General features: G+C 34.7%; 1 protein-coding gene and 1 non-coding gene across 6 annotated transcripts; one reads left to right on the top strand and one right to left on the bottom strand.

Annotated features, from left to right (window-relative positions):
* Window positions 1-8,000: 8,000 nt before the first annotated feature.
* Window positions 8,001-8,082, bottom strand: TRNAS-UGA (transfer RNA serine (anticodon UGA)). Its single transcript has one exon. It is a non-coding gene; the product is annotated as a tRNA-Ser (tRNA).
* An 89-nt stretch (window positions 8,083-8,171) lies between these two features.
* On the top strand, window positions 8,172-13,194 carry LOC127100842 (tRNA-specific adenosine deaminase TAD3). Of its 5 annotated transcripts, none has more exons than XM_051038131.1 (9): window positions 8,172-8,401; window positions 8,497-8,548; window positions 8,628-8,701; window positions 8,926-9,047; window positions 10,149-10,231; window positions 11,085-11,187; window positions 11,418-11,861; window positions 12,255-12,448; window positions 12,719-13,194. In XM_051038131.1, exons 1-9 carry the CDS (start codon window positions 8,332-8,334, stop codon window positions 12,924-12,926), a joined length of 1,350 nt encoding a protein of 449 aa, XP_050894088.1. In that variant the 5' UTR covers window positions 8,172-8,331; the 3' UTR covers window positions 12,927-13,194. The 5 variants fall into 5 exon arrangements, 4 of the variants coding, with proteins under 4 accessions (XP_050894088.1, XP_050894091.1, XP_050894089.1 ...); XR_007794504.1 differs by having other exon boundaries at window positions 8,180-8,401; window positions 12,255-12,546; window positions 12,719-12,867; XM_051038134.1 differs by having other exon boundaries at window positions 8,180-8,401; window positions 11,088-11,181.
* The last annotated feature ends 13,715 nt before the right edge of the window (window positions 13,195-26,909 follow it).

Raw genomic sequence — 26,909 nt, 5'->3', positions numbered from 1 at the left:
AAAATGAATATCACAGCCAAGAATTTAAACCAGATAATGCAGAATCATCATTAAGTAAACATGAAATGGGCAGCGAAAAGGCAAAGCAGCCCCTGGCCCGGTCGCCTCTGCTTCGCCTAGCGAAGGCTCAGCGAAGGCTCGCCGCGGGCTCGCCTAGCGATGAGCTAGCGAGTGGCTACGGGTTTGAAATTATGACCTCAATCTGCAGCAAGGCTTATGGCCTCTAACACATAATTATATGGTTCAGTTTCACAATATTCAAGCACATGTAAATTCTCATGCAAAACTTCAAAATGTTTATGAATTCAATTATAATATCCTTCACAAATTAAGAACATGAAGTGGTACCATAGGCCAAATGAGAGTACAAAACGATATCACATGCAAATTAAGACACTAAAGCGGTACCACATGCAAAATAAGAACATAAAGTGATAATCATATGCCGATTAAGAATCCTAAAGCAATATCATATGCCAATTAAGAACTAAAGCGATAATAGTGATACAAACCTGTTTGCGAATCGAGTTGCAACCTTGAATTGGCGAGGCGGATTGAGTTGGGCGGCGGTAGCTTCGGAACGGGTAAGCGGCCTTCAGGGTTTCCGCCTTCTGAATTCCTTGGATCAGCAGGGTTTCGGTGCTAGGGTTTCCTCTGGATCTCTGTGTGAGTGTCTCCGTGTGAGCGAGTCCGTCTCTGTGTCTTCTTTTTCGTGGCAGAGGAGCAGGCATTTATAGTAGTGGTAATGGTGACCTAATGGGCTTAAAATGAAGTCCAAAAATTCAAATTCTCGCAAGCTTCGCTAGGCGAAGGGATTGCTCGCCTAGCGAGCAAACTAGGTCTGGGCCTTTTCCTGGATCCAACGCTTCGCTGGGCGAGTGGCATGCTGAGATATTCGCTAGGCGAAGGAGCTGCTCGCCTAGCGAGCCAGCTATTTTGGGCCGCCTGTGGATTGGGCCTGTTGTGAGTGGGCTTTTGTCCATTTGGCATCAGTGCCTTGCAGAACAAGTCAGAGGGTCTTGGAAAATGCTTTGTAACACCAACGGGCAAATTTTGGGGTATGACAGTGTGTGACTTAGATTTTTTTTTAGCTATTTACTACACATATTATACTATTTTAGGCATACACCACTAGGTCATGTTCTGGCCTCATACGTTATGACAAATCTTATCATACTGACAAATTAAGTGAAAATCATTGAATGAATCATTGTCCAACATGTTTTTCATCTCAGTTAAACTTCCTTACTTTTTAATTTCTATTATTCATTTTGAACATGTGACAACAAATAATTATTATTACTCTCTGCTCATCATTACTCATAAATTTTTACTTGAAGATCAACTTAAGTTGACATAGTTTATGTGTGATCGACACTCTTACTTTTAACACTTGGTAGCACTTTAACTGTGTATACTCACACATACAAAGATGCCAATATGATGTTTGTTAAGCTCGCTGAAAACTTGTCATAGAGACTCACACCAGGTTTTACTTGAGGGACTCACGAAATCTTGAAAGATCGCCAAACATTTGAGTTAAATAAATTCACCATTTCTAAGGCCTCGTGTTTGAGGGTCTGCAGAATTGAATAATTTCATTGGTCATAAAAGAGGACAATCAATAAACTAATATAATAGTATCTGGTGTTGTTGCTTAGCAAAAAAGTAAGTTATATAATTATCATATTTACAAATACTAATGGTTCCATAGACTATTCAACAATTTTTAAGAATCTAATTAGAAAATCGTTTTATATTTGTTTTGATGCGTGAAAGTAAATGACAACAAATAAATGAGTGAAAATAAATGACAGAAAGTAAAATGGATATTTCTGTGTTAATAATAAGAAAACTTGCTCGTGATAGATTTCTCCATTACTTATTTATCATACATAACCATAAGTCATTAATATGCTCATCTACTCAGCTATTATTATTACCACATGTTGCTCTCATTTGTATCTCTTATCAGTCTCAATGTCATGAGATTACTGCATTGCCTAATAGTCAATATCCTGGTCTATTAACCAACACAAAGTATTTCGTTCCAACTGTTATAAAGCAGCAAAGGTCAAAGTCTTAATTCTAAGTCCATAACTCCACAACAATGCTAAGGATAATAACCACAAGTCCATGAAACAAGAGAATCAATTTTTTGAGAAGTTTTTCCTTTATTAATGTCTTAAAACAGAAGTCCAAATGGACAAAGGAAAAAGAGCATAAACATAAACAATATGATAGGAGATGCTAAAATAAAAGCATAAAATAAATGACAAAAGGATAAAGAGCATAAGATAAATGATATTAAAGTAAAGTTAAATCCAATAAAATGTTAGTAAGTGATGTTAGTGATCAAAAAGAGAAAGATGATTTGTCAACTTTTGGAGAACACTCAACTATTCACCCACAAGTATGACAATATGGACCTCTACATCACTTATGAGAAGGGATCCAACTTGGATAAAATCATCAAGTATGTCACTAGCTCTCATAAATGAAAAGGGAACAAATTTTTTCCCAAAATACCATGAGGAGTAGGAGACTTACAATCTCGCTTATGAAAATGACTTACTTACGGGACAAATTTAGCGATATGTTAAGAAATCATAATTTGACTTATGTAGAAGTCACAACTATCTGAGGCCGGTCAATAATAATATTTGTAGTAATACATGCTAGAGAAATGATATATAAATCATTCTCCTAAAACTATGTCACAAAAAAAAGAGTTGATCAAGCACAAAGGTTGGAAAAGTAGTCCATTATATCAATTAATACTTCATAGTACTTAGGATAAACTTATGCATCAGCCCAAATTACCTTAAATGATTCATGATCAATTAGGAGGTAGATTTGAAATGATGAAAGTTCATCAAGCACCAATCCACACATCATGAACAAGATGAACACAATCATCCAATTGATCAAGAGGAAAAGAAAGATATGAAGAAGAAGATGACAAAAGAGATCACACCCAAATTGGATCAAAGGCTTGATCAAGTCATCATCAAAATCAATCATCCATTTTGGTGGATTAGGGTTTTCACCCCATCAACACCCAAGATCCATTGAGTTTGATGAGACAAATAATCAAATCCACTAAGATCAAAGGCTAACAGAAGTCAACAAAGGTCAAACAAATATAAAATGTGATAAAATAAAATAAAATGCATTAAGAACATTTTTAAAATGAATTTTAAAAGGAAAATAAAAGAGAAAATCCATAAAGCCCTTCAAAACACCAAATAAATGGCCAAGAAAATTATGGAAGGTTGGAAATAAAATAATAAACATAAAATAAATTTTTCAAAAAATTTAAATGCATAAAAGTATTTTTAAACCAATTAAAACAAAGGAGAAAAGAGAAAATCCATAAAAAATAGAAAATCAAGAAAATAAAATGTTATAAAATAAAAATCAGATGAAGAAAAATAAAATAAAAATTTAGAAATTATTTAGGTTTTTTTTAGATGCGAAATGAAATTTATATGAATTTTAAAAGAAAAAGCAATTTAAAATGAAAAAAGAAAAAAATCAGAAAAATTACGGAGCGTTAGATCTGGCCTCATTAATTGACGTGGCATATCCAACAATCCTCAGGCTAGGGTGCACGATGGAAACTAACAAAAATGAAATAGGAGATCTAATTCAAAATAGACCAATTAGAACATTTCAAATTACCAACGTGTAAGCAAACTCAGATGACTTGAGATAACTTCGGTCATCTTCCCCGATGATCCCTCACCAGAGCTTCATTCTTTTGCAAATTCAGAATATGAGACTACCACCAATGTGATCGTCCCCTCATCACGAATTCAACCTCATGCTCCAAATTCATTTATCTAAATTGAGCATGGGGAATTTCATAGAAGTTTCAGAAGTAAGCAAGCCACGAAAAATTAAATTAAAATGATAAACACGATCAATCAACACCAGATAAGTTAGAGGAAAACATTAGAGAGTGAAGGACTACATTGTGGTAACTTATTTGAGTTTAAATTATGCTCAAAACTACCTTGTTCAAATGGTGATCAGAAGTTGATGAAGCTCGATTTCGTTGGAGCACTTCAAAATGTCTTAGAGCTTGAGAATTGTTACAAAAGCTTCAGAGAAGATCGAAGATGCTAATGGAATCAAGAAATTGGATTGAAATAAGCTAGAAATAAAAACACGATAGTTCAAATTTCTGGAAAAATTTCAGAGTGAAGCAGGGACTTCTTGGCTATCAAAAGCTTAGAAGTGGATGCAATGCGTTACTCTATTTATAGGGAATGTGTTAGGATCCAAATACGTATGGAATGAAGCTCAATTCATGCAAAAGGAATTTGATCAGAATGTGTGAAGAGTGTGACTTCCAATCCATCAAAACTCAACCAAATGATGCATTTTAAGAGTCAATTAACTTCTGGAGACTTGATTAAACATGTTTAGGTCTAAAACATGTGGTAATTTGGCTTGCAATTAAGATTAGTGAAGTTCAAATTTCAGATCATGGTGATTTCTTCAGTTCCAAGTTACCATGTTCAACTCAATGGGACATCTTGCTCATGAGACTTTTTGATCTCATTCTTCTTGCAATGTGTTAACATCATATCAAAGATCACAATGTGCCAAGAAATGTTGAGTTTGGATGCTTGAGCTCAAAGTTGTGGCATGTTGAAGTTGACATAAAAACCTGGTCATGTAACTTAGAAAATTCTAAGTCCCAAGTGGTTGAAAATGACTTGTAATGTCTCAAAGAATTCCATGGTCTTCCAAGCATAATTTGGATTTGATCCTTAAAGTAAACTTGTATAGGGCATCGCAAATGATATTATGCAAAAAGAATCAGCCTCAAATATTGAAATTGAATAATTTATAAACCTTGAAAGTTGGGAAAAAGTCACTTGAAAATAGGTCAAATTTCACTAAGTCCATAAATGACCTGTAATTTCTTCAAAAATTTGATGATCTTCCAAGCATAATTGACTATTGTTATGTAAAGAGAAGTTGTAGATTGCTGGTGTTAGGATTGTTAAGAGGAAAGTGCTCACTTAGCAGTATTGGGTAGTATTAAGTGAATATGACTTGATCTTTCTCCCTTTCAAGATCATCTATTTATAGGGAAGTTCTAGGGCTAGGGTTTATGTCCGTCTGGACGTGGTTTGAATCGTTCCCCTTTATTAAGGAGATCATTGACCAACTACATTTTTGGAGTCAACGGGGACTTTCTCTCATCGATCTTACCTTTTGGATAAATCACAAGGGCGACCCCACTAGATTACGCTCGGATGACCCGATAGCCAGGCGAAGGGCGCCCCCATCTAGGACTTTGCCAAATAGAACACTACACAGTCCCTCAAGCACATGAGATTTTTTGTTAAAGGGTGAAGTGCTTAGAACATCTTTCCTTTTCGCGCGTCCTCGCCCAAGTGACGATCCCCACGATTGAGGGTGGTTTTACTGGACAATACTTTCTTCATAGGCAAGTGAAATAGTAGGTGAGTCCCTCAGCTAAAGGCGCGTGTAATGGTAGGTGAGATTATTGATTATGGTTCTATCATGGTGAGTCAACGTTCATGTGTACCTCGCTCAATTATGGTAATCCATCTGAGACATCAATCAATCACGATACGAATGTGTTATCTTTCATTTAATGTAATTCAATGATGGCCTATTTTTTGAAATTGCAAACGACGATGTCCACGTGTAAGTATAGTGCAAAGTTTTGAAAAATCTTAAGGGAACACTAATGGGTCTTTGCTTATTGTGCATTCGTCTAGCCCAAAACAAAAACCATTACAAGATTAGACAAATAACAAAAGACAACCCTTTAACATAATATTAATATATAAGGGTAGAAAGTTGTGTCCTAGGTTCAATACATCATCCATATATGGTGGAAGTTGAACTACTCATAGATCAATTAAACAATAACATGGAATTTGCAAAAGCAATACACAATGGTAGAAATTTGATGTTAACTAAAAAAAAGCTATACAAAATGATCTCACTACTACAAATAATACATTTCATGACAAAACTTTTATCTCACCGTATCAAAAATCGAGATAAAAGGTCAAGATACGTCATGTTTTATATTATTTTTTATAAAATACCACATATTCCCTCAATTCCTAAATAAAATCGAGGAGAAAAATATTTCAGGACATGCTTTGAATCCCAACATCATCAGTTTATATTTTTATTTCAATAAAAATGACATTTTTTTTTTAATTTATAAATTAATGATATATTCCGTCAGTTATATATAATAATCGAGAGATTAGATTATCCTATTTTACTATAAAAGCACTTGTTAGTCAGATTTTACCATAAAGCTAACTTATATGTAGTTGCTCCAAAGTCATACGCATCATTCTATGAGATGAATTGTAAAACAGAAAAAATATTCAATGTTCTTCAATATTGAACAAAATATTTTTTTCTGCCCTTGCAATCTATCTCACATAATGATGTTGATGTTGTTGTTGTATTTTTGTAATAAACTTCCTATGTTGTTAATTAAAGAAAACATTGAGAAATTTATTATTTTTCTCGGTTGACAATATTGAGAAAATTATTCCTAAAAACAATCATTCATTTCTCTTTCACGTTCTCTTTCATGTTCTCTGTCATGTGAAAACATTTGCCATGAAAAACATTATGCTCAAGATAATGAAATTTCTCTAGGATGAATTGCAAGTACGGAAAAAATCTCTTATTTGGAAAATATAACTTATCAGAAATTTAGAAAGATATGTTGTTCTCCAAGAATCTTTTGTCAAATGCTTGATTTGTTTGAATAATTTGTTTTATTATTCTGTGTAAACAATGTAAATATAAAAAAAAAAGTTTTCCCCCTCAGTTTTTAACAGAAATCGAGAGGTATGTGACACTTGGATTGTAACATATTTTATTATCTTTTTATCTAAAAAGAAACAAATTTTACCTCGATTTTTAGTAATAACCGAGATAAAATATTTTATTAGAACATATTTTATTTAGAAAAAATATAAGCGTGTTTCTTCACTGTCCTTAAACAAATTTTTACCGTCCATTTAATGAGTATCAACGCTCAAGACATTGTCATTAGTGATTCTCGTGAAACCTAAAAGTCTCATTATAAAAACATTCTGAATATTAGTGAATCCACAAGAAACTCAAACATTGTGAAACCCTCTATATTAAATCAGAGCATTATATCAATGTGATAGATTGCAATATCAGAAAAAAAAAATTAGATTTTTAATATGTGGTTGGTGAGAGTACTGTATTTATTTTACAACTGATGAATTGCAAGTGCAGAAAATTATTTGGGATTCAAGATTTGTGTTCTTAAATAATCATATAATTGAATATTTATTTTATTTTATACCAGAAACAGATGAATGCAAAAGCCATAAAGAATATTCTGCATCTAATATTTGTTCTTCCTCATAAACAATGAAACGAGGATTCCCAAGAGTTGTTATTCTCTAAGAGATCCAACATTTGTTTTTCACTGATAACGATGACGATGAAGAACAACATTTTACTTTAATATTATGTGTAAACAATGTAATATTCTATGTGAATAATGTAATTTGTAAACAAATTAATTTATTAATATTCTTTGTAAACAATGTTGTTATAAAATCGAGAGGTATATAATGTTAGTTTGAAAAATATAAAAAAAACTATTGATGAGATTCAAACGCATGATTGTTTAAAGTAACCCCTCGATTATTTTTAAACAAAGATGTAAAACTCTCAATTTTTATGTCACATTTCGTTATATAGACATTATAACGGAAGTAAAATCTATTCCGCATCCAAATAACATATGTTATTTGTAATAGTGTCTTTCTCTAAATATAAAATTCCAAAATCTTATATTTACTCCTATTTTATTTAAAAATTATATTATTTTATATCGTCTAACAACATCATCGTTAAGAAAAATTAATAATCGTTGCTTTTTGGAAAGAGGGAGAGGGAACGTAAACGGAGATTGACTTTTAAAAACAAAAAAAAATCGTCGACAGCAGGGTTCGAACCTGCGCGGGCGTAGCCCAATAGATTTCAAGTCTATCTCCTTAACCACTCGGACATATCGACTCATGTGCTTTCAAAGCCTTTCTTTAGTTTATTAACCCTAATTATATAATTCTTTTATTTAAAAATAAAAAAACTTAACCACGTCGTTTGTTTTTTCTTTTCTCGAAAAACGAACAAGAAAGAACGGGCTCTTCGTAGCAGAGGCTCTGCCCTAGCACTCATCAGTCTCCATTCCCGTCGCCGCCGTATCGGCGCACCCACCTCCCCGCGCCGCCGTAACAACATTGCCGCAGCGCTGCCGCTCAGAGAATGTCGAACAACCAGTTGATCGTGCACATTCCAGACGAGCAGCCTCACGACCTTCACCACCAACCTACCGGTCACATTATCTAAACCTTTTACTTCAATATTTTACTACCTTTTTTCTATTACGAATTCATTGAATTGAATCAGTGTTGTTTCTGTTATGTGCAGTTACTGTTTTTGCTTCATCCATTAACCCAAAGCATGCCAACCAAATTGTTAGGTTAGATTCTTATTCAAATCTTACTTTACATCAACTCTTTGTGCTGTGTAACCTAATATTCACTTCAATTTGTTGTTAGACGTTTGAATCAGATAGCACCACTCGGCGACCTCCGTCACGTGAAACGAATTTGGAAGAAAGTTCTTGAAGGAGGTAGTTTTTCAATGCTAACATAGATTATGCAATGAAGGGGTGTATATATAAATGAATAGTAGCAAATAAAATTTGGTTTAGTTAATACAAGGCATTTTAATTCATATAGTTGGAGTTTTATGTATTTTGTACAAGTTTGCTGTTGTATTGGTTTGTTTTCTGTTGATATGAGCTTTGGTTGTTAGACCAAGTAAGTTGCCGGTGATATTGGGAATGTTTGACAGGACAAATAGAGCTATCAGTGGTCTTGTGCCTGGCTTATGAAGGTGATAATCAGTTGGATGATGTGCCACCTCATCTTCAGGAGATGATCAGTTCCTATCAGTTGAGTCCTTTTATTACAAATGTGGGTTTTCATTTTTTTTCTTCGTATTAGTTAATGCTAATGATTGCTTAGATTATGGTTTTGTCACTTATACCTTTTGATACATGTAGTATGGAACTTGATTTCTGTTAAGCAAGGTATTAGATTTGAGTGGTATTGCCTAAGACTAGGAACTAAAATAGGGGCTGAGTGAGTTTTGCCCCCTTTAAGTCGGTCCACCTATCTTGACTTGGAGTCAGATCAATTGAGAGGTCCAATGTGGCTTTTAGATACCGAGAGTTTTAAAAAGAAAGAATTGATCATAAATACTATAGGATGAAGAATACATCAGATATTCATTTCTTAGTAGGTATGATGGGCAGTGTAGTCAATATCATGCTGTAGCAGCATAGCGGCCCCTGGCCACTACAAGACACACAGTAGCAGTCAATATAGCCTCTGCCAAGGCAAATGCCGCCCTTCTGAATGAGTTGGAAAATTCAGAAATAGCTCTAAGGATTCAAATGTTGGCGCTTTTTGGTGTGGGTATTTTTGAAATTTTGCAATTAGGAATTACCAAAACCACAACTAGTTGTTGAGTTTTTATGCATATACTGTAATATTGATTATTCAAAAAAGGTCAGAGTTGCAGCCATCCTGCTATCTGTTATCCGCTACAACATTTTTCGGGCATGGCCGCTCTTCCCTGTTAACTGGGATTGATAACAGTGATAATGAGTTATGACTTATTTTAGTTTGATTTTTTCAATTGTGATGGAACTGGAAACTATCTGATATTAATAGTGGTACTAGTATGGGACTATGGGTGGTCAATTACTTTTCATTTTGACTTGTGTAAATAATTATATATTTTAGTTTATGATACTACAGTAATCATTGAAGTTTAATCTTGAAGATCTCTTTTTTTGGTCCACTACATACATCTTGCTGACTAAATCATCCATTTAAAAGGATCGGCAAATCCTCAACATTGAAAAACAGTTGTTTATACCTGAATGGAGTTTTAATTTTATCATGTGTTTATTAAATTTTAAGTTTCGGTTGGGATCTCGAGGACCTATGGTCCTTGTTGTCTGTAAATGAGTTAGTTTGCACTCTAAAGTCAACTTCTAATTAGTTTAGGTCTGCAAATTTGAAGCAACATCAAAAGAAGAGTGGCAAGAGCAGTGCAAGTTTTGGCCAACGTCATATCATCCAAGAACTTAGTAAGCTTCAAGTTCTTATTCTCTTATTAATTTGCTTTATTTTGAATACCATAGCGAGCTTTTATCAGAATTACAAAATGTTGGTTTCATTTGAGTATTTGAAACTCGAAGTAGCTTAAATATGAAATCTTTCATCAGAATATCAGATGAATAAAACAGTCTATATCTTAAAACATGCACACACTGTTAAATGAGATTCCAAGTCCAAGAATTACATATTTCAATTAGATTAAATGATTTGGAAGATAGATAGGGAGGGACTAAATACAAAAGACTATATCCATCAGATGAGAGTTACAAGTTAGACACTGTCTAGTTGGCTTGGTAGTGGGTAATATATACATTAGTGGGTCCACATAGATGAAAAATGTATCACCCTTGTGTCTATGGCATTCAATGTGTAATTGTTTTCAGTCTTCATGAATAACCCAGGCTTGTTTACATTTTTATGATGTTTCCAGTAATTATAGTATCTGGTGTATTAGATTTGCAGTAGTAAAGATTTGTTCTATCTAACGATCTAAGCGATGTATGTTCTATGAGTAGAAACTGGGGGAGTTTGAATGGGAATGGGTTAAAGGGTATTTTCAAATTTTAGGACTCCACAAGTATTGGACATGTTAGGACCATCTGGTGCATCAAGATCTTTTAGTCTCATGTTTGTTTGAAAAACTGTGCTCATCTTAAAATCTTTACGATACATAACCCATGCTGAATTACTTTTGGGAAGAGAATGCCCTACATCTTTTTTGTTGTCAATAAGCTTACTGGACTAAAATCCCAAAAACTTGTCTTTATCATAATAGCTGATTTTGTTTATGATGTTGACTTTGTATTTTTAATAAAATTACAGCAGCATTGATGGCATTACTGGATTTAGCGAGGAGGACTCGGATTCAGTTTTGAAGTTTATGCAATCTGCAGTAGAGTTGGCAACATCTGATGGCTTGGTAAATGTACAAACTTGGCCTTTTTGATTTTGTTTGTGACAAGAAATAATGTTTTGACCGGACAGGCTTATCTTCTGTTACTTTATTTCTTCTGATTATGCCACAATTTGAGCTATGTTCAGTTCTGCCCCCTCTATCACATCACTTGCTGAATTAATAAAGCCTATTTTGGTTAGAGTTTCCTACTATTCAATTCCACATTCAACTACTACTTACCTAAAATGTTATCAATTTAGGTAGTCAATGCTGCAGTGATAGTGGATCCTTCAGCTAAGCAAATAATTTCAACTGCACGTGATCAGGTTTTTATTTGGAACACTTGCAAAGATGACAGCTGTTATAGAAAACCAGATTTACTTAGTTGTCATCCTATTTCCAATAGATTGGATCCCCAGAAACCGATGCATTTAAGAAGTTCCTGCAATCATCTCAAACAATCTTATACAAATGTTGCTTGCCTATATCCTGGGCAATGGACTGAGCAGCAATCACATTCACAGAGTTCATATTATTGTCATCCTTTACGTCATGCTGCCATTGTAGCTATAGAAGCATCTGCTGCCAGGGATAGACGACTTTTCCCCAACAATGAGGGCAGTAAAGAAAAATATTTGGAATTGGATCATGAAAGTCATTCTACAAGCTCTCCTTCAAAGAGGCAGAAAACTGGTTGTGCAACTGTAAGTTTACCTACATACATCTGATATATTATGTATTTTTAAGGAACTTGCCTGTAGACATGACAATGGATAATGGACTATATGGGTACTAGCAAAATTCACACTTAATAGATAGCGTAATTATCTGTTATATGCCCGTGGCTTTAGAGATGGGTAATCACTTGAATTTTTTTTAAAAGGATGGGTGATTATCAGAAGGATAAGGGGGTAGAGCTTTAATTTGCCAGATGGAACACTGACCATCACTTCCTGTTGAAAATCTAAGGCCTAGTAAAGCATCTCACATCAAATTTAACATTAAGAATATAGAAACATGTAAAAACAATTTGTTTTTCATTTTCAATTGAGTGTATTAAGTAGAAAGCTTTATTTGATATTGGTGTGACTTTTCAGGTTATGGATAATGACAAATTGAATGCTCATAGTCAAACTTCCAATCAGATTGAGGATAATGACAAATTGAATGCTCATAGTCAAACTTCCAATCAGATTGAGGAGAATGATAATTTGAACCCTAATCTGCTGTCAGCACGGCCTTACTTATGCACTGGTTATGACATATATCTTGCTTGGGAACCTTGCACAATGTAAGACTGGAACGAGATTGTTCTATAAATTTTTGAACACTTCATTGTCTGTTGAATTTATTTGATGTCTGAATTAGTCTAGTTACTTGTCTATGAAGGTAATATGAAGAAAAGAAACTAGCCGACAGTAGCATTTTGATTCTTGTTTTTTCTTGAGTGCCTTGTAACACATAATATGGAGAAATTCTCTCCAAATTTCACTTTCTGATGGTTGAAGTCTCTTCCTAAGCATATGTTTTCTGATATATTTGCTTTCCACTTTAATGTCAGGTGTGCCATGGCCCTTGTCCATCAGAGAATTAGGCGAATATTTTATGCTTTTCCAAACCCTAAAACCGGTGCCTTGGGCAGTGTTCACAGATTACAAGGAGAAAAGAGCTTAAATCATCATTATGCTGTTTTCAGAGTTTTGATCCCTGAAGAAGCTCTCCATAAATGTCATACGTCAGTTTCAGAAGCTGAAGAAACTGGTATTTGACTAGTTATTTAGTAGCATATGCAGTTTCTTAAAGTTCAAGAGTGGATGAAGAAGTATTTTAGCCATAGAGACTATTTATTAGTGAATTTTGAATAATGTTTAGTGATTAAGTAGTAGATGTACCTTTGGATTGTCATACTTATGTCAATTTTGAAAGCAATTTTTGTGCTTGTAGAGGAAATCAGGGTCACATTGACACTTGTACTGTTGTACACCAATATGTATTCGAATTTTGTTACCAATCTAATGACCTCTTTTTTTCTGAAAACTATGGTATACTGAAAACAAGGTCACATGTAGAGCCGTCAATTTAGGGGGCCGGGGCCTAATTTTTAAGGCCCCAAAAATATAGGGGGCTTAAAATAATGGGGCCAAATAGAGGCCTAATTGTTAGGGCTTTATCATTTAGGGCTTTTTTGACACCTCTAGTCACATAGTATATGCTATTCTTTTCTCACCCGAAGCATACCTTGAATACTTATGACAGAAAATTACGGTGAGATTGAAGCTACACTTACACCTTCTCAAAATCACTATGAAAAAGACCTTAAACCTGTGGCTCACAGTGCTACCAAACACAGAATAGCACAAACACAATCTCGGTGAAAAATACCTTAATTGTTGGCTATCCATCGTTTCACCAAACATAAGCTATGGTTTCTCAATCAAAGCATCTAAAAATTAATTACTCCCTCCGTCTCACACGAGAAGTGACCTATTTGAAATAAATGAGTGTTTCACACGAGAAGTGACCTATTTGGAATAAATGAGTGTTTCAAAATGAATGATCAATTTCAATTTTTAATGTATCTTTTCCACTTTTATCCTCTAATTAATATTACTTTCATCATTTTCAATACATGATAAGGATAGTTTAATAAAAACATTATTCTCTCTCTTTCATTTATTTATTTTTCTTAATTTGTATGAAATGGTCAACTAGATCACTTATTGTGGGACAAAGGGAGTATAAAATTGGATTAAGCTGACAAAGTGGATCTGGTCTCCAAAACATGTTCGTTTTGTCCGCATTTTTTTTAGGACGCATCAAAATTTTAGACCCTCACCTTTTAGAATGATTGTTCTGATTCTTTTTCCCGTACTTTTGGGAACATGGACATCAACAATTCTTTGGGTATTACTTTTCTCATCTTTAAGGTGCTAGTTCGACATATTAAAAGTCACAAAAATCTATGAATTTCGAAGATGTATCTCTATACGCATCCAAATTACACACCTAACACCTTAGTGAACGAGCCACCCCAATTTGTCCAAAACTATTTTAGGATATGAATCTCTGTAATAATTTAATTTAAAAGTTAGTGTTTTTGCGTTCAGTGAAGTTTGCAGTGTTACATCTCCGGACTAGGTTTAATTGATATACCTTGTGCCATAACCTTCCCCTTTTCCTTTTCATTTTTCTACACTTTCAATAACCCTTCAACTTCAGAGCTCGTGAGAAAGAATCAACAAGACAATTTTTCAAGCTTCAATACCACTTCAACTGCATTGTAATCCATCTAAGTAGATTACATTCACTCCATTCAAACTTTCGTACAATAAGGACCTTTTTGAATTGATTTTTAAAAACTGTATTTTAGTTCTTAAAAATTATAAAACAAAAAAGTTGTTTGATAAGACTTTTATGTCAGAGTTTTCATAATTAATTTTAGTATTCTCTTTTTAAAAACTAAAAAGTGGAAACATCTTTTAGATGTTTTTCTTTTCTATTTGGTGTTTTAAAAATATATGGAAAATAATAATTTTTCATTAATGGCATTACTGTAAATATATTAAATTTTTATTTTTTATTTTGTTTTTGCAAGTTTGTGAATTTTTTTAATATAACATCATAATGTTATGTGTTTTTTTTAATTTTTTTTGAGTTTTTTTTTCTGTATCATACTTTTTATCTATTTTTAATCGTATAAAAAAATTCATTTTAATATAGAAGTCTCTCAATTAATTATTTTTAATCAAAAGTAAATTTATAAAAATATATTTAAATTGGTAAAGTTTATTTTTTTAATATAGTCTATATTTGATGACTCATTAAAATTATTATATCTTTTATTTGGCATTATTTATTTAAACTCTTAATTATATTTAAATTTTATTTTAGATCCCTTAATTTTTATTGGTTCTATGTTGCTCCCTTATATTACAATACCAAATACTTTAGTACTTTAATTTTTATTTTGATATTTTATTTATTTTAAAAATTACTGTAGATCCTAAAATAAATTAAATAACATTGATTTGAATGTTATAAAAAAATTAAATTAATAATAAATAAATATGTTATATATGAATTTTGCTAAGATAGAGCCATTTAATTTTTAACGAGTATGTATATATAAATATATATATATATATATATATATATATATATATATATATATATATATATATATATATATATATATATATATATATATATATATATATATATATATATATATATATATATATATATATATATATATATATATATATATATATATATATAAGAAAAAAAATACATTGACAATGTAAAATATTTTTACACCGTCAATCAATGAGACCCGTGTGTCCCATCACACCACACTTTTATTTTTAAAATACTGTTATGATTTATATTAGAGTTATTTTATACGAAAACATTAATATATATATATATATATATATATATATATATATATATATATATATATATATATATATATATATATATATATATATATATATATATATATATATATATATATATATTCAAATGATTAATAAAATATTAAAATAGAAAATCTTAAATATTCAGATTGTTTATTAACTTATCTTATCCTTGATAAAATTATATATAGCTTTGATTTGTATTAGAGTTATTTTACAATAAAACTTAAAAGATTAGATTTTAGGATCTTTAAAATATTTATTTTTTAAAAAAATTAAAAACCAAAAATAATTTCTCCAAACGAGTTTTTAAGTTTTTAATTTTTAAAACGGTTTTTAAAAACAGAGCTACCAAACAGATTTTGTTCCATTAGTAAAAAACTATTTTTTAAAACTGATTTATAAAATATTTTTAAAAATAGAAAATCAAAACTCAATCAAACGAGTCATAAATCTCTCAACCAACAAGTTTCTCACATTCTTTCTATTTTTGAGTTGTGATGCATGCATTAAGTAAAATATGTTGTTTAAAATGCATTAGTTTGTAGTTACATTCAAAATAGATACTTTATTTATACATGCATACAAATTTGTTGATGTTTAGGGCATTGTCTGCATTTTCTGGAAGCTCTGCAATGTCGCACCTTTTTACAGAGATACATCTCTGATTTTTTCTGGAATTTTTTGTCTTTCGAGTTTTATGGGGATGCATTTTCAATTTTTTTAGATTGATTTTTTTCGTTTTCCGGAGATGCATCTTCAAAATTTACTTGCCTTGATTTTTATATTATTTTCTCTTTGTATTATACGAACAATGGCTGATAACCAAGACAGGTTGAGACACAAACGTGTATCCCAACATGTGTCTGTTCGTAGAAAAATATCAGTGCACTCGAGGCCATGAGTTAGTGCTAGTTCGTTTGAAGCGGGAGCGTCAACTTCAAGTGATTGCGTGTCTCGTGCTTCACAAGGTCGGATGTCTCAGGCCTCAACCTCCCAAGGGAACATGTCTCCTATTGATCTAATATGGATGCATTTGTGAAAAAGCAGTATCAAAAGACCTCTAATTTTGGTGATTAGAATTCTTTAGATTGAGTAGGATTAGTTATTTTATTTATTTTAATAAGTTAGCATAACAAAAAAATTTAATTTGAAGTTCAATGAAAAGATTTAGGGGTCAGAACAGAATCTATATTAATATAATTATTACCATCAAAATTAAATACAGTGATTCTAGGAAAAATAGTATTTACCTAATTTAATTAAGAATTTTTTAAGCTTATTTAAAGACATTCAAGACATTCAGATAATTAGTACATTCGTTTCTTTATATAAGAAATAAATCATTTTTTAGGTTTATCGAATAACCAATATATTTGATCTGTTTATAGACTAAATATATTGATTATTAAATGAACCTAAAAAATGAGTTGTCTATTATATAAAAGAATAGAGGTAGTAATAAATTTCATTAATAATTATTATCAAAAATATTTGTGACTTCAAGAAGAGACTTTGTCAAAGACGGGTCTGCTTCTGCCTTTACCATAAATCGAAGTAAAGTTTCTACCACGTCTAGGATTGTGTCAACACGATAACAAGACAAGGGACCATAACACACACGATTCAAGACAAAGAATCAGACTCTGATATCAAATTATTATGATCCCTTGTCTTGGATCGTGCCGACATAGTCTTTGACGCGGTAGAAGCTTTGCTTCGACCTATGCTAAAGACAGAAGTAGACTTGTCCTCGACAAAGTCTCCTATTCAATTTACAAATATTTTTTATAATAATTATATTGGTGGTTTTTTATTGATAATATGAAGTCATTAAATAGACTTAAAGTAGAATAAGAATCCCTAGTTAACTTAGATGAATAACTACTTTTCTCTAAAATTACTATCATTTAAATTTAAATGATAACAATTCTATTTAATACGCAGATTATCTTAAAAATACAAAAAATTAAATTTAAAAATTCTGAAATATTAAGTTATTAAAAATGAATAAAATAATCAATAATAAATTCTAATTATCATAATTAATCCTAATCAGCAGAACTGAAGTGCTCACAAGGAATGCTTTTACGACACAGGATAATACAAGTAGAACCTTCAACAATGGTTATGCTATCTCAAACCATAAAGGCACAACAACAAAAGGATGACACAAAACCAAATTGGCAGGAAGTAATAACAAAACAGGCTCTTCTGCACCATTTATCAAAATATTAACACGTGTAGAAATGGCGGAAAAGAGGACAAAGGGGTTGTGTTACGACTGTGAGGAGTCGTTCACAACAGGAAATAAATCTAAAAAGTTGTTTTTGATTTAAGGGGTCGAAGAAGAGGACAGTGAGTCAGAGGACCAAGCTATCACAAATACTCACATTTCTTTGCATGCCATTAATGGAAATTATGATTCTTGTACTATGAAGTTGCTTGCGATAGTGGCTAGAGTCACAATATCAGGATATGTTTCTTATCCCCATTCTCTTCACTTTGGTTCGTGGCGCTTTTGTGTGGATTATCGTGAACTCAATGCCCAATCAGTAAAGGATATGTTTCTTATCCCAGAGGTGGACGAATTGTTGAATGAGTTTAATAGGGCAACACATTTCACAAAGTTAGATTTAAGATTCGGGTACTATCAAATTCAAATGGCATCAATGGACGTAGAGAAGACAACCTTTAGAATTCACTATGGACACTTCGAATCTATGGTCATGTCATTCGGTCTTGTTGGAATATTATGTTAATATTTAAATATAGTGAGATGAATTTGAAAAAATTCCTTAAGTCAAGTCTCACATTGTGTGTTAGTTAAAAAAATTCTTTAGTCTCACATTGTTTAGGTGTGGTATATTTCCTTCCTCACTTCAGTATATAAGGAAAATCCTTGTTTCATTCCAAAAAACATCAAAAACTTATTTTGAGTTTTTTCTTCCTCACTCTCATAACTCTGCGTCTTTCAAATTGTCAAAGTGCTAACTTCTCCCCCTTTCTTTCTATTCGTTGAATTTATCGAGTATTTTCTTGAATTCTCTTTAGAGAATTATGTTAGTTTCTCCTCGTTTGAGTTGAGAAATTACAAGTATTAATTTTTGAATTCTCTTTGAAGAATTATTTGAATTTCTCTTGGTTTGAGAAATTATTATGACTAGTCGTTATACCAGATACTAAAAGTGGTATTTATACCATATTCGAATGATCTTTGTACCATTAGAGGCTGTATTTCTAGATTGATCATCTACCGTGCAAGTAGTAATCGTGTCATATAGAACTGAGTTGTTTTATCCTGGAGGCGGCGCGGTAGTTCGACTGTTTTGCATAAACGTCTTAAAGAGAGCGACCTAGTACGCGACTCGACTCGGTAATTTCCCTTGTGGCTAATTTTCAAAATCGTGAAACAATAATTTTAAGACGTTTCGAACAACCATTGCTATGGAAGAAATTAACGGTGAGAAATATGGATTTAGATGGAACACTTAATAGTATTGACGTTGAATATGTTGTACATGTTAAAACGAACAATTTACAACTCAGGAAAGAAATTACCTTATGAAAAGAGAATGATTATAAAATCATATTCTAAATCGACTCGCAAATGATATGTGATTATTACAGTAGTTACGATACTGCAAAATATGTTTGGGATGCTATGAAAAACAAGTGTGACACGAAGAAGCTGGAGCAAAGGAGTATGCAGGTAGTCGCTATCTCAAGTATCAGATGGTATAGATGAAAGATCAGTGGAGACTCAATGTCACGAACTTCAAAAGATTGCTTATGAGATCATCACAAAAGGTATGTGTTTAAATGAATCATTTTGAATTTTTTTTATCATTAACAAACTGCCATATGGTTTGAAAGTTTTTAAAATTATATTTTTCTACAAAATAAAAGAATTTTTAATTGAGAGTCTGATTATTTTCCTGAAGAAGAATTTTAGAAACATGATAAAAGAGAAAAAGTTTTGGTTGTTTCAAACAACAAAAAGAAATTCGGTGTAGTTCTGAAGCCATTTGGCAAATAATTAAAGAATCAGAACCGCAATGTTGTAAACTGAATTAAGAATGAGAGACCTTCAAGGGCCCCAATTACTCCAATTGATAGGCAACAATCACCATCATAATGAAATGTGTAACACCCCGATTAAAATAAGAGAATTATTTAATTGAGTTAATATTATTTTATTAATTTAATTAAATAAAGTTGAATTATTGGATTATTTTTATTATTATTATAGATGTTATTTATTTTAATAATAATTAAATAAATAAAATAAATGGAATATGAAGAGTGGAAGGGTAAAAGTGGAAATGAGATAAAAGAGGCCAAAGTGAGAACTCAGGTTGTTTTCACGTGTTTTGCCTCAGAGTCAGAGAAAGGGGGAGAAACGCTGAAGAGAAAGAGAAGGAAGAGGAAAAGGCCAAAGATTGCTCAGAGCTTCCTTCAATCCAAAGAGGTAAGGGGTCTGAACCTTATTAAACGATAATATGCGAACAATTTCATGATATCTGCTGGATTGTTGATGAATTTTGGGGATTTTAGGGATATTGGGAAAGTTGGGGTTTTGATGGAAAATTCTCCGATTTGTGAGTTTTGTTGAGTTATATGCACTGTAATCGAAGTATGTTGTGTATATATGACTGTTAAATGTCGATATTGGGTTGTTAGCTGTGGGGTATGAGTTGTGGCGAGTAGAGAAGCAAAGCTGCGCTGGTTTCCTCAGCAGAGGGCTTCTGTTCGCGCGCGATTCGCGGCGCGAAGCCCAGTTCGCGGCGCGAACTGGGCAGGGTTCAGAGGAGTTCTGTAACTCATTGTTCGCGGCGCGAACCCTGCTTCGCGGCGCATACTGAAGCGAAATAAATTGTTCGCGACGCGATCCTTCGTTCGCGGCGCGAACTGTGCTGTATTGGAGGAGTTCGCGGCGCGTCCCTATGTTGGCGGCGCGAACTGTGCTGTGAAGTCAATGTTGGTGAGTTTTTGAGTACGTTGAGTTGCGAGACTCTTAGTAAGTCGCTGTAATTGTATTATAAACAATTGACAGTGATTATATGATTGTGTATGAGGTGTTAATGATGATGATATGTTGAATTTATGTGTTTACTTATAAATGTGTTATGTGACGATGTGATATCGTTGTAATGTTGTTGTTGTTTTGTTGAGTTATATGTCATGCTATTAATGATGATGATAACATGACTATATGATGTTGTTGTTGCTATGTTGATTATGATGCATGTTTGGTGTGCATGCATTCATGAAAGGCCGATGCCTAGTGATGAACGGACTGAGTTCCAATGATGTTGTTGACTCCGGGCTTGTTGAGAGGCTTGGTTCCTTGTGGGGAACTCGGATTCTATGGTGATGAATTTGGGAGTGGTGATCCTGTAGTTGGTCACAAAATGGGTATACCGAGTCGTGTTGAGTCATGCATGGGTGTGTGCATTGCAATTGATATGTTGTTTCGTTGATGTTCATGAGTATGTTGATTATGATGATTATGATGAACTGTGTTGGCATATGTGAAATATATTTATGTTTATATTTCTGTCGTTATATTATTATTTAATAATGTAATTCTCACCCCTTCTGCATGTGTTTATGTTCATCTATGATGAGCAATGTGCAGATAAAGCGGAGTAGCTATTGTTGAGGTTTGAAGAATAAGTGTAGAGTTATTCTACAGAGTCGAGTCAAATGCTCTGGTCATGTGACACCGGGGTTCTGGGATTCGATAGATAATATATTATTATTTACGTTGTTTATGATGATTAATATGTTGAGATGCTTTGTTGATATAATGTTGAAACATTGTTATGAATTGTTATACGATGAATGATAATATTAATGTTGTTGTCCGCTGCGAAGTTTTAATAAAATAAATAATATGTTTAATGTTGTGATGCGATAATTGTTATGTTTTAAGAATTGTAAACTCTTCTACATGTTGTACTCTGATAATCTATTTAAATATGTCGTTTGGGTAGAAGGGTGTTACATTAGTGGTATCAGAGCATTGTCAGTCCAGTCGAGTCATAATGTGAGGTTTTCCCTGTTGGTCGATTAGTGTGGATGACACTGTCGATATTTAACGGTTGTAGTTGTGTTGTGCAGAGTATGGCTGGAGAAAATGACCGTGCGATTGCTGAGGCTTTGGCTGCTATGGCGCAGGCTATGCAGGCGCAGCAGAATCCGCCGGTCGACGAGTTTAGGAATTTGGGAAGGTTTCTGAAGAATAACCCTCCTACATTCAAAGGGCGCTATGATCCAGATGGTGCTCAGATTTGGCTGAGGGAAATTGAGAAGATTTTCCGGGTGATGACGTGTACTGAAGCACAGAAGGTGCAGTTTGGTACGCATATGTTATCTGAAGAGGCTGAAAACTGGTGGGATAACACTCGCCAGAGAATTGAAGTACCAGGTGCTGAGATGACTTGGGAAAGGTTCAAGACGGCCTTTCTGGAGAAATATTTTCCTGCTGATGTGCGATGTAAGAAGGAGATGGAATTTCTGGGACTGAAGCAGGGTAACATGTCTGTTGCTGATTACGCTTCGAAGTTTGAAGAGCTGGTGCAGTATTGTCCTCATTATAATAATGCTGATGCTAAGGAATCCAAGTGTGTCAAGTTTGAGAATGGGTTGCGTCCCGAGATCAAACAAGGCATTGGTTACCAGGAGATTCGTAGGTTTCCTACACTGGTTAATAAGTGCAGGATATTTGACGAAGATAGCAAGGCTAGGACTGCTCACTATAAGAGTCTTAGTGAGAAGAAGAATAAGGATCGTGGTAGTCCTTATGCATCTCCGAATGGTAAAGGTAAGCAGAAAGTGGTAGATGGGAAGAAGCCAAGTGGGGGAGGATCTCCCATAGCTGGTAAATGTTTCAAGTGTGGCGAGCCAGGCCACCGTGCTGATAGCTGTACCAAGAAAGTGCTGAGATGTTTCCGATGCGGTCAGGCTGGTCATAGAGTTACTGAATGTAAGGATGCTGGTCCGACATGTTTTAATTGTGGCGAGAAAGGCCATATCAGTTCGCAGTGCTTGAAACCGAAGAAGGCGGCTACTGCAGCTCATACTACTGGTAGGGTGTTTGCTCTGAGTGGGGCTGAAGCTCCTAAAGAAGATAATCTGATTAAAGGTACTTGCTTGATTAATAATGTTGAATTGCTTGCTATTGTTGACACTGGTGCTACCCATTCGTTTATTTCGTATGAGTGTGCGACCAGGATTGGTGTGAGTATGTCGTCCCTAGGCGGAAGTATGGTGATAGATACTCCTGCTAATGGTTTTGTGAAGACTTCGGTTGTCTGTCGAGGTTGTCATTTGATGATCTTTGAGAGAGAGTTCGTGGTTGATTTGGTGTGCTTACCCTTGCACCAAATCGATATTATTCTGGGAATGAATTGGCTAGAATTCTATGGCGTGTTTATCAACTGCTATAGTAAGACGGTGCGGTTTTCTGAAGTTGGTGAGAATGATGAGGCAAGATTTCTATCTGCTAGGCAGGTGGGGGAATTTGTGAAAGATGAAGCTCAGATATTCGCTTTATTTGCGTCTCTGCAAGCGGATAAGAAAGTGGTGGGTGTAGATTTGCCTGTTGTCTGTGAATTTCCAGATGTGTTTCCGGAGGATGTAAGTGAATTACCCCCAGAACGTGAAGTCGAATTTGCCATTGACTTAGTACCAGGTACGAGTCCAGTGTCGATGTCTCCTTATAGAATGTCGGCAACTGAATTAGTTGAATTGAAGAAGCAACTTGAAGAATTGCTTGAGAAGAAGTTTGTGCGTCCAAGTGTTTCTCCTTGGGGTGCACCAGTATTGTTAGTGAAGAAGAAAGAAGGTACGATGAGGTTGTGTGTCGATTACCGGCAGTTGAATAAGGTGACTATCAAGAATCGGTATCCATTGCCGAGGATTGATGATTTGATGGACCAGTTGGTTGGAGCTCATGTTTTCAGTAAGATTGATTTGCGGTCGGGTTATCATCAGATCCGAGTGAAGTCAGATGATATTGCGAAGACTGCTTTCCGTACGAGGTATGGTCATTATGAATACACTGTGATGCCGTTCGGTGTGTCTAATGCTCCAGGTGTGTTTATGGAATATATGAATCGTATATTTCATCCGTACCTTGATAATTTTGTTGTGGTGTTCATAGATGATATATTGATATATTCTAAGACGGAAGAAGAGCATGCAGGACATCTGAGAATTGTTTTGCAGGTGTTAAGAGAAAAGAAATTATATGCAAAGTTATCTAAATGTGAGTTCTGGTTGAAGGAAGTGAGTTTCCTTGGCCATGTGATTTCGAGTGGTGGGATTTCTGTTGATCCTGCTAAAGTTGTTGCTGTATTACAGTGGGAGACTCCGAAGTCTGCTACTGAGATACGCAGTTTTCTGGGGTTAGCTGGTTATTATCGCAGATTTATTGAGGGCTTCTCTAAGTTGGCATTGCCGTTGACGCAGTTGACTAAGAAGGGTCAGGTGTATGTGTGGGATGCAGCTTGTGAAGCGAGTTTTGTTGAGTTGAAGAGGCGGTTGACCAGTGCTCCAGTGTTGATCTTGCCTAATCCTGGTGAGTCCTTCGTTGTTTATTGTGATGCTTCTTTGATGGGTCTTGGTGGTGTTTTGATGCAGAATGGTAAAGTTGTAACTTATGCTTCTAGACAGTTGAAAGTTCATGAGAGGAATTATCCTACGCATGATCTAGAACTTGCAGCTGTTGTATTTGTGTTGAAAATGTGGAGGCATTATCTGTATGGTTCCAGATTCGAAGTGTTCAGTGATCACAAGAGTCTGAAGTATCTGTTTGACCAGAAAGAGTTAAATATGAGGCAGAGAAGGTGGTTAGAATTACTGAAGGATTTTGACTTTGAATTGAGTTATCATCCCGGTAAGGCTAATGTAGTTGCAGATGCGCTGAGTAGAAAGTCTCTACATATGTCTATGATGATGGTTCGGGAACTTGAGTTAATTGAACAGTTCCGTGATATGAGTTTGGGTTGTGAAGTTTCCGCTGATAGTGTAAAGTTGGGTATGCTGAAGTTGACTAGTGGAATTCTGGAAGATATTCGGAATGGTCAGCAAGTTGATGTCGCTCTAGTTGATCATATTACTATGGTTAACCAAGGTAATGGTGGTAATTTTAAGATTGATGAGAATGGCATCCTGCGATTTAAAGGTAGAGTTTGTGTTCCTGAGGTGTCTGAATTGAAAAAGAGTATTCTTGAAGAGGGCCATAGGAGTGGATTGAGCATCCATCCAGGTGCAACTAAAATGTATCAAGATTTGAAGAAGTTGTTTTGGTGGGCTGGTATGAAAAGAGATGTTGCTAAGTTTGTGTATGCCTGTTTGACTTGTCAGAAGTCAAAGATTGAACATCAGAAACCGGCAGGTATGATGCAACCTTTGAAGATTCCTGAATGGAAGTAGGATAGCATTTCCATGGATTTTGTGACGGGATTGCCGAGGACGGTGAAAGGTAATGATTCTATTTGGGTGATTGTGGATCGATTGACTAAGTCGGCGCATTTCTTGCCGATGAAGATTAATCACTCTTTAGAGAAGTTGGCAGAGTTGTATATTGAGGAGATAGTGAGGCTGCATGGTATTCCATCCAGTATTGTGTCTGATAGAGATCCCAGATTTACTTCTAGATTTTGGGAAAGTTTGCAGAAAGCGTTGGGGACTAAGTTGAGGTTGAGTTCAGCTTATCATCCTCAGACTGATGGTCAGACTGAAAGAACTATCCAATCCTTGGAGGATTTGTTGAGAGCTTGTGTGTTGGAGCAGAGTGGTTCTTGGGATAGTTATTTGCCGTTGGTGGAGTTTACTTATAATAATAGTTTTCATGCTAGTATCGGTATGGCTCCATATGAAGCATTGTATGGTAGGAGGTGTAGAACTCCATTGTGTTGGTATGAATCAGGTGAGAGTGTTGTACTCGGACTTGAGATTGTGCAGCAGACGACTGAAAGAGTTAAGATGATTCAGGAGAAAATGAAGATTTCTCAGAGTCGTCAGAAGAGTTATCATGATAAGAGGAGGAAGGCACTTGAGTTCCAAGAGGGAGATCACGTGTTCTTGAGAGTTACTCCGACGACAGGTGTGGGTAGAGCTTTAAAGTCTAAAAAGCTTACTCCGAGGTTTGTGGGTCCGTATCAGATTTTGAAGAGGGTTGGGGAAGTGGCGTATCGGATAGCTTTACCGCCGTCGCTTTCTAATCTGCATGATGTGTTTCATGTATCTCAGTTGAGAAAATATATTGCGGATCCTTCGCATGTTGTTCAGTTGGATGATATCCAGGTGAGGGATAATTTGACCGTTGAGGTGTTGCCAATTCGGATAGATGACCGAGAAGAGAAGACCCTGAGAGGTAAGAAGATTGCTCTAGTGAAGGTTGTTTGGGGAGGTCCAGCTGGTGAGAGCTTGACTTGGGAGCGTGAAGATCAGATGAAGGAGTCGTATCCGGCTCTATTTGCTTGAGGTATGTTTTCGAGGACGAAAACTCTTTTAGTGGGGGAGAGTTGTAACACCCCGATTAAAATAAGAGAATTATTTAATTGAGTTAATATTATTTTATTAATTTAATTAAATAAAGTTGAATTATTGGATTATTTTTATTATTATTATAGATGTTATTTATTTTAATAATAATTAAATAAATAAAATAAATGGAATATGAAGAGTGGAAGGGTAAAAGTGGAAATGGGATAAAAGAGGCCAAAGTGAGAACTCAGGTTGTTTTCACGTGTTTTGCCTCAGAGTCAGAGAAAGGGGGAGAAACGCTGAAGAGAAAGAGAAGGAAGAGGAAAAGGCCAAAGATTGCTCAGAGCTTCCTTCAATCCAAAGAGGTAAGGGGTCTGAACCTTATTAAACGATAATATGCGAACAATTTCATGATATCTGCTGGATTGTTGATGAATTTTGGGGATTTTAGGGATATTGGGAAAGTTGGGGTTTTGATGGAAAATTCTCCGATTTGTGAGTTTTGTTGAGTTATATGCACTGTAATCGAAGTATGTTGTGTATATATGACTGTTAAATGTCGATATTGGGTTGTTAGCTGTGGGGTATGAGTTGTGGCGAGTAGAGAAGCAAAGCTGCGCTGGTTTCCTCAGCAGAGGGCTTCTGTTCGCGCGCGATTCGCGGCGCGAAGCCCAGTTCGCGGCGCGAACTGGGCAGGATTCAGAGGAGTTCTGTAACTCATTGTTCGCGGCGCGTACTGAAGCGAAATAAATTGTTCGCGACGCGATCCTTCGTTCGCGGCGCGAACTGTGCTGTATTGGAGGAGTTCGCGGCGCGTCCCTATGTTGGCGGCGC

The sequence above is a fragment of the Lathyrus oleraceus genome, chromosome 7 (genome assembly GCF_024323335.1).
Source record: "Lathyrus oleraceus cultivar Zhongwan6 chromosome 7, CAAS_Psat_ZW6_1.0, whole genome shotgun sequence".
NCBI lineage: Eukaryota > Viridiplantae > Streptophyta > Magnoliopsida > Fabales > Fabaceae > Lathyrus > Lathyrus oleraceus.
The sequence above is the reverse complement of the archived record's forward strand: the minus strand, read 5'-3'. Positions and strand labels throughout refer to the sequence as shown.

What these genes read in the sequence shown, in the direction of transcription:
- LOC127100842 (XM_051038131.1), top strand. Translation starts at nt 8,332, where the DNA reads ATGTCGAACAACCAGTTGATCGTGCACATTCCAGACGAGCAGCCTCAC. An exon ending in TGAGTCCTTTTATTACAAAT is followed by an intron (nt 9,048 to 10,148) that starts GTGGGTTTTCAT and finishes TAATTAGTTTAG; the next exon opens with GTCTGCAAATTTGAAGCAAC. An exon ending in TCATATCATCCAAGAACTTA is followed by an intron (nt 10,232 to 11,084) that starts GTAAGCTTCAAG and finishes ATAAAATTACAG; the next exon opens with CAGCATTGATGGCATTACTG.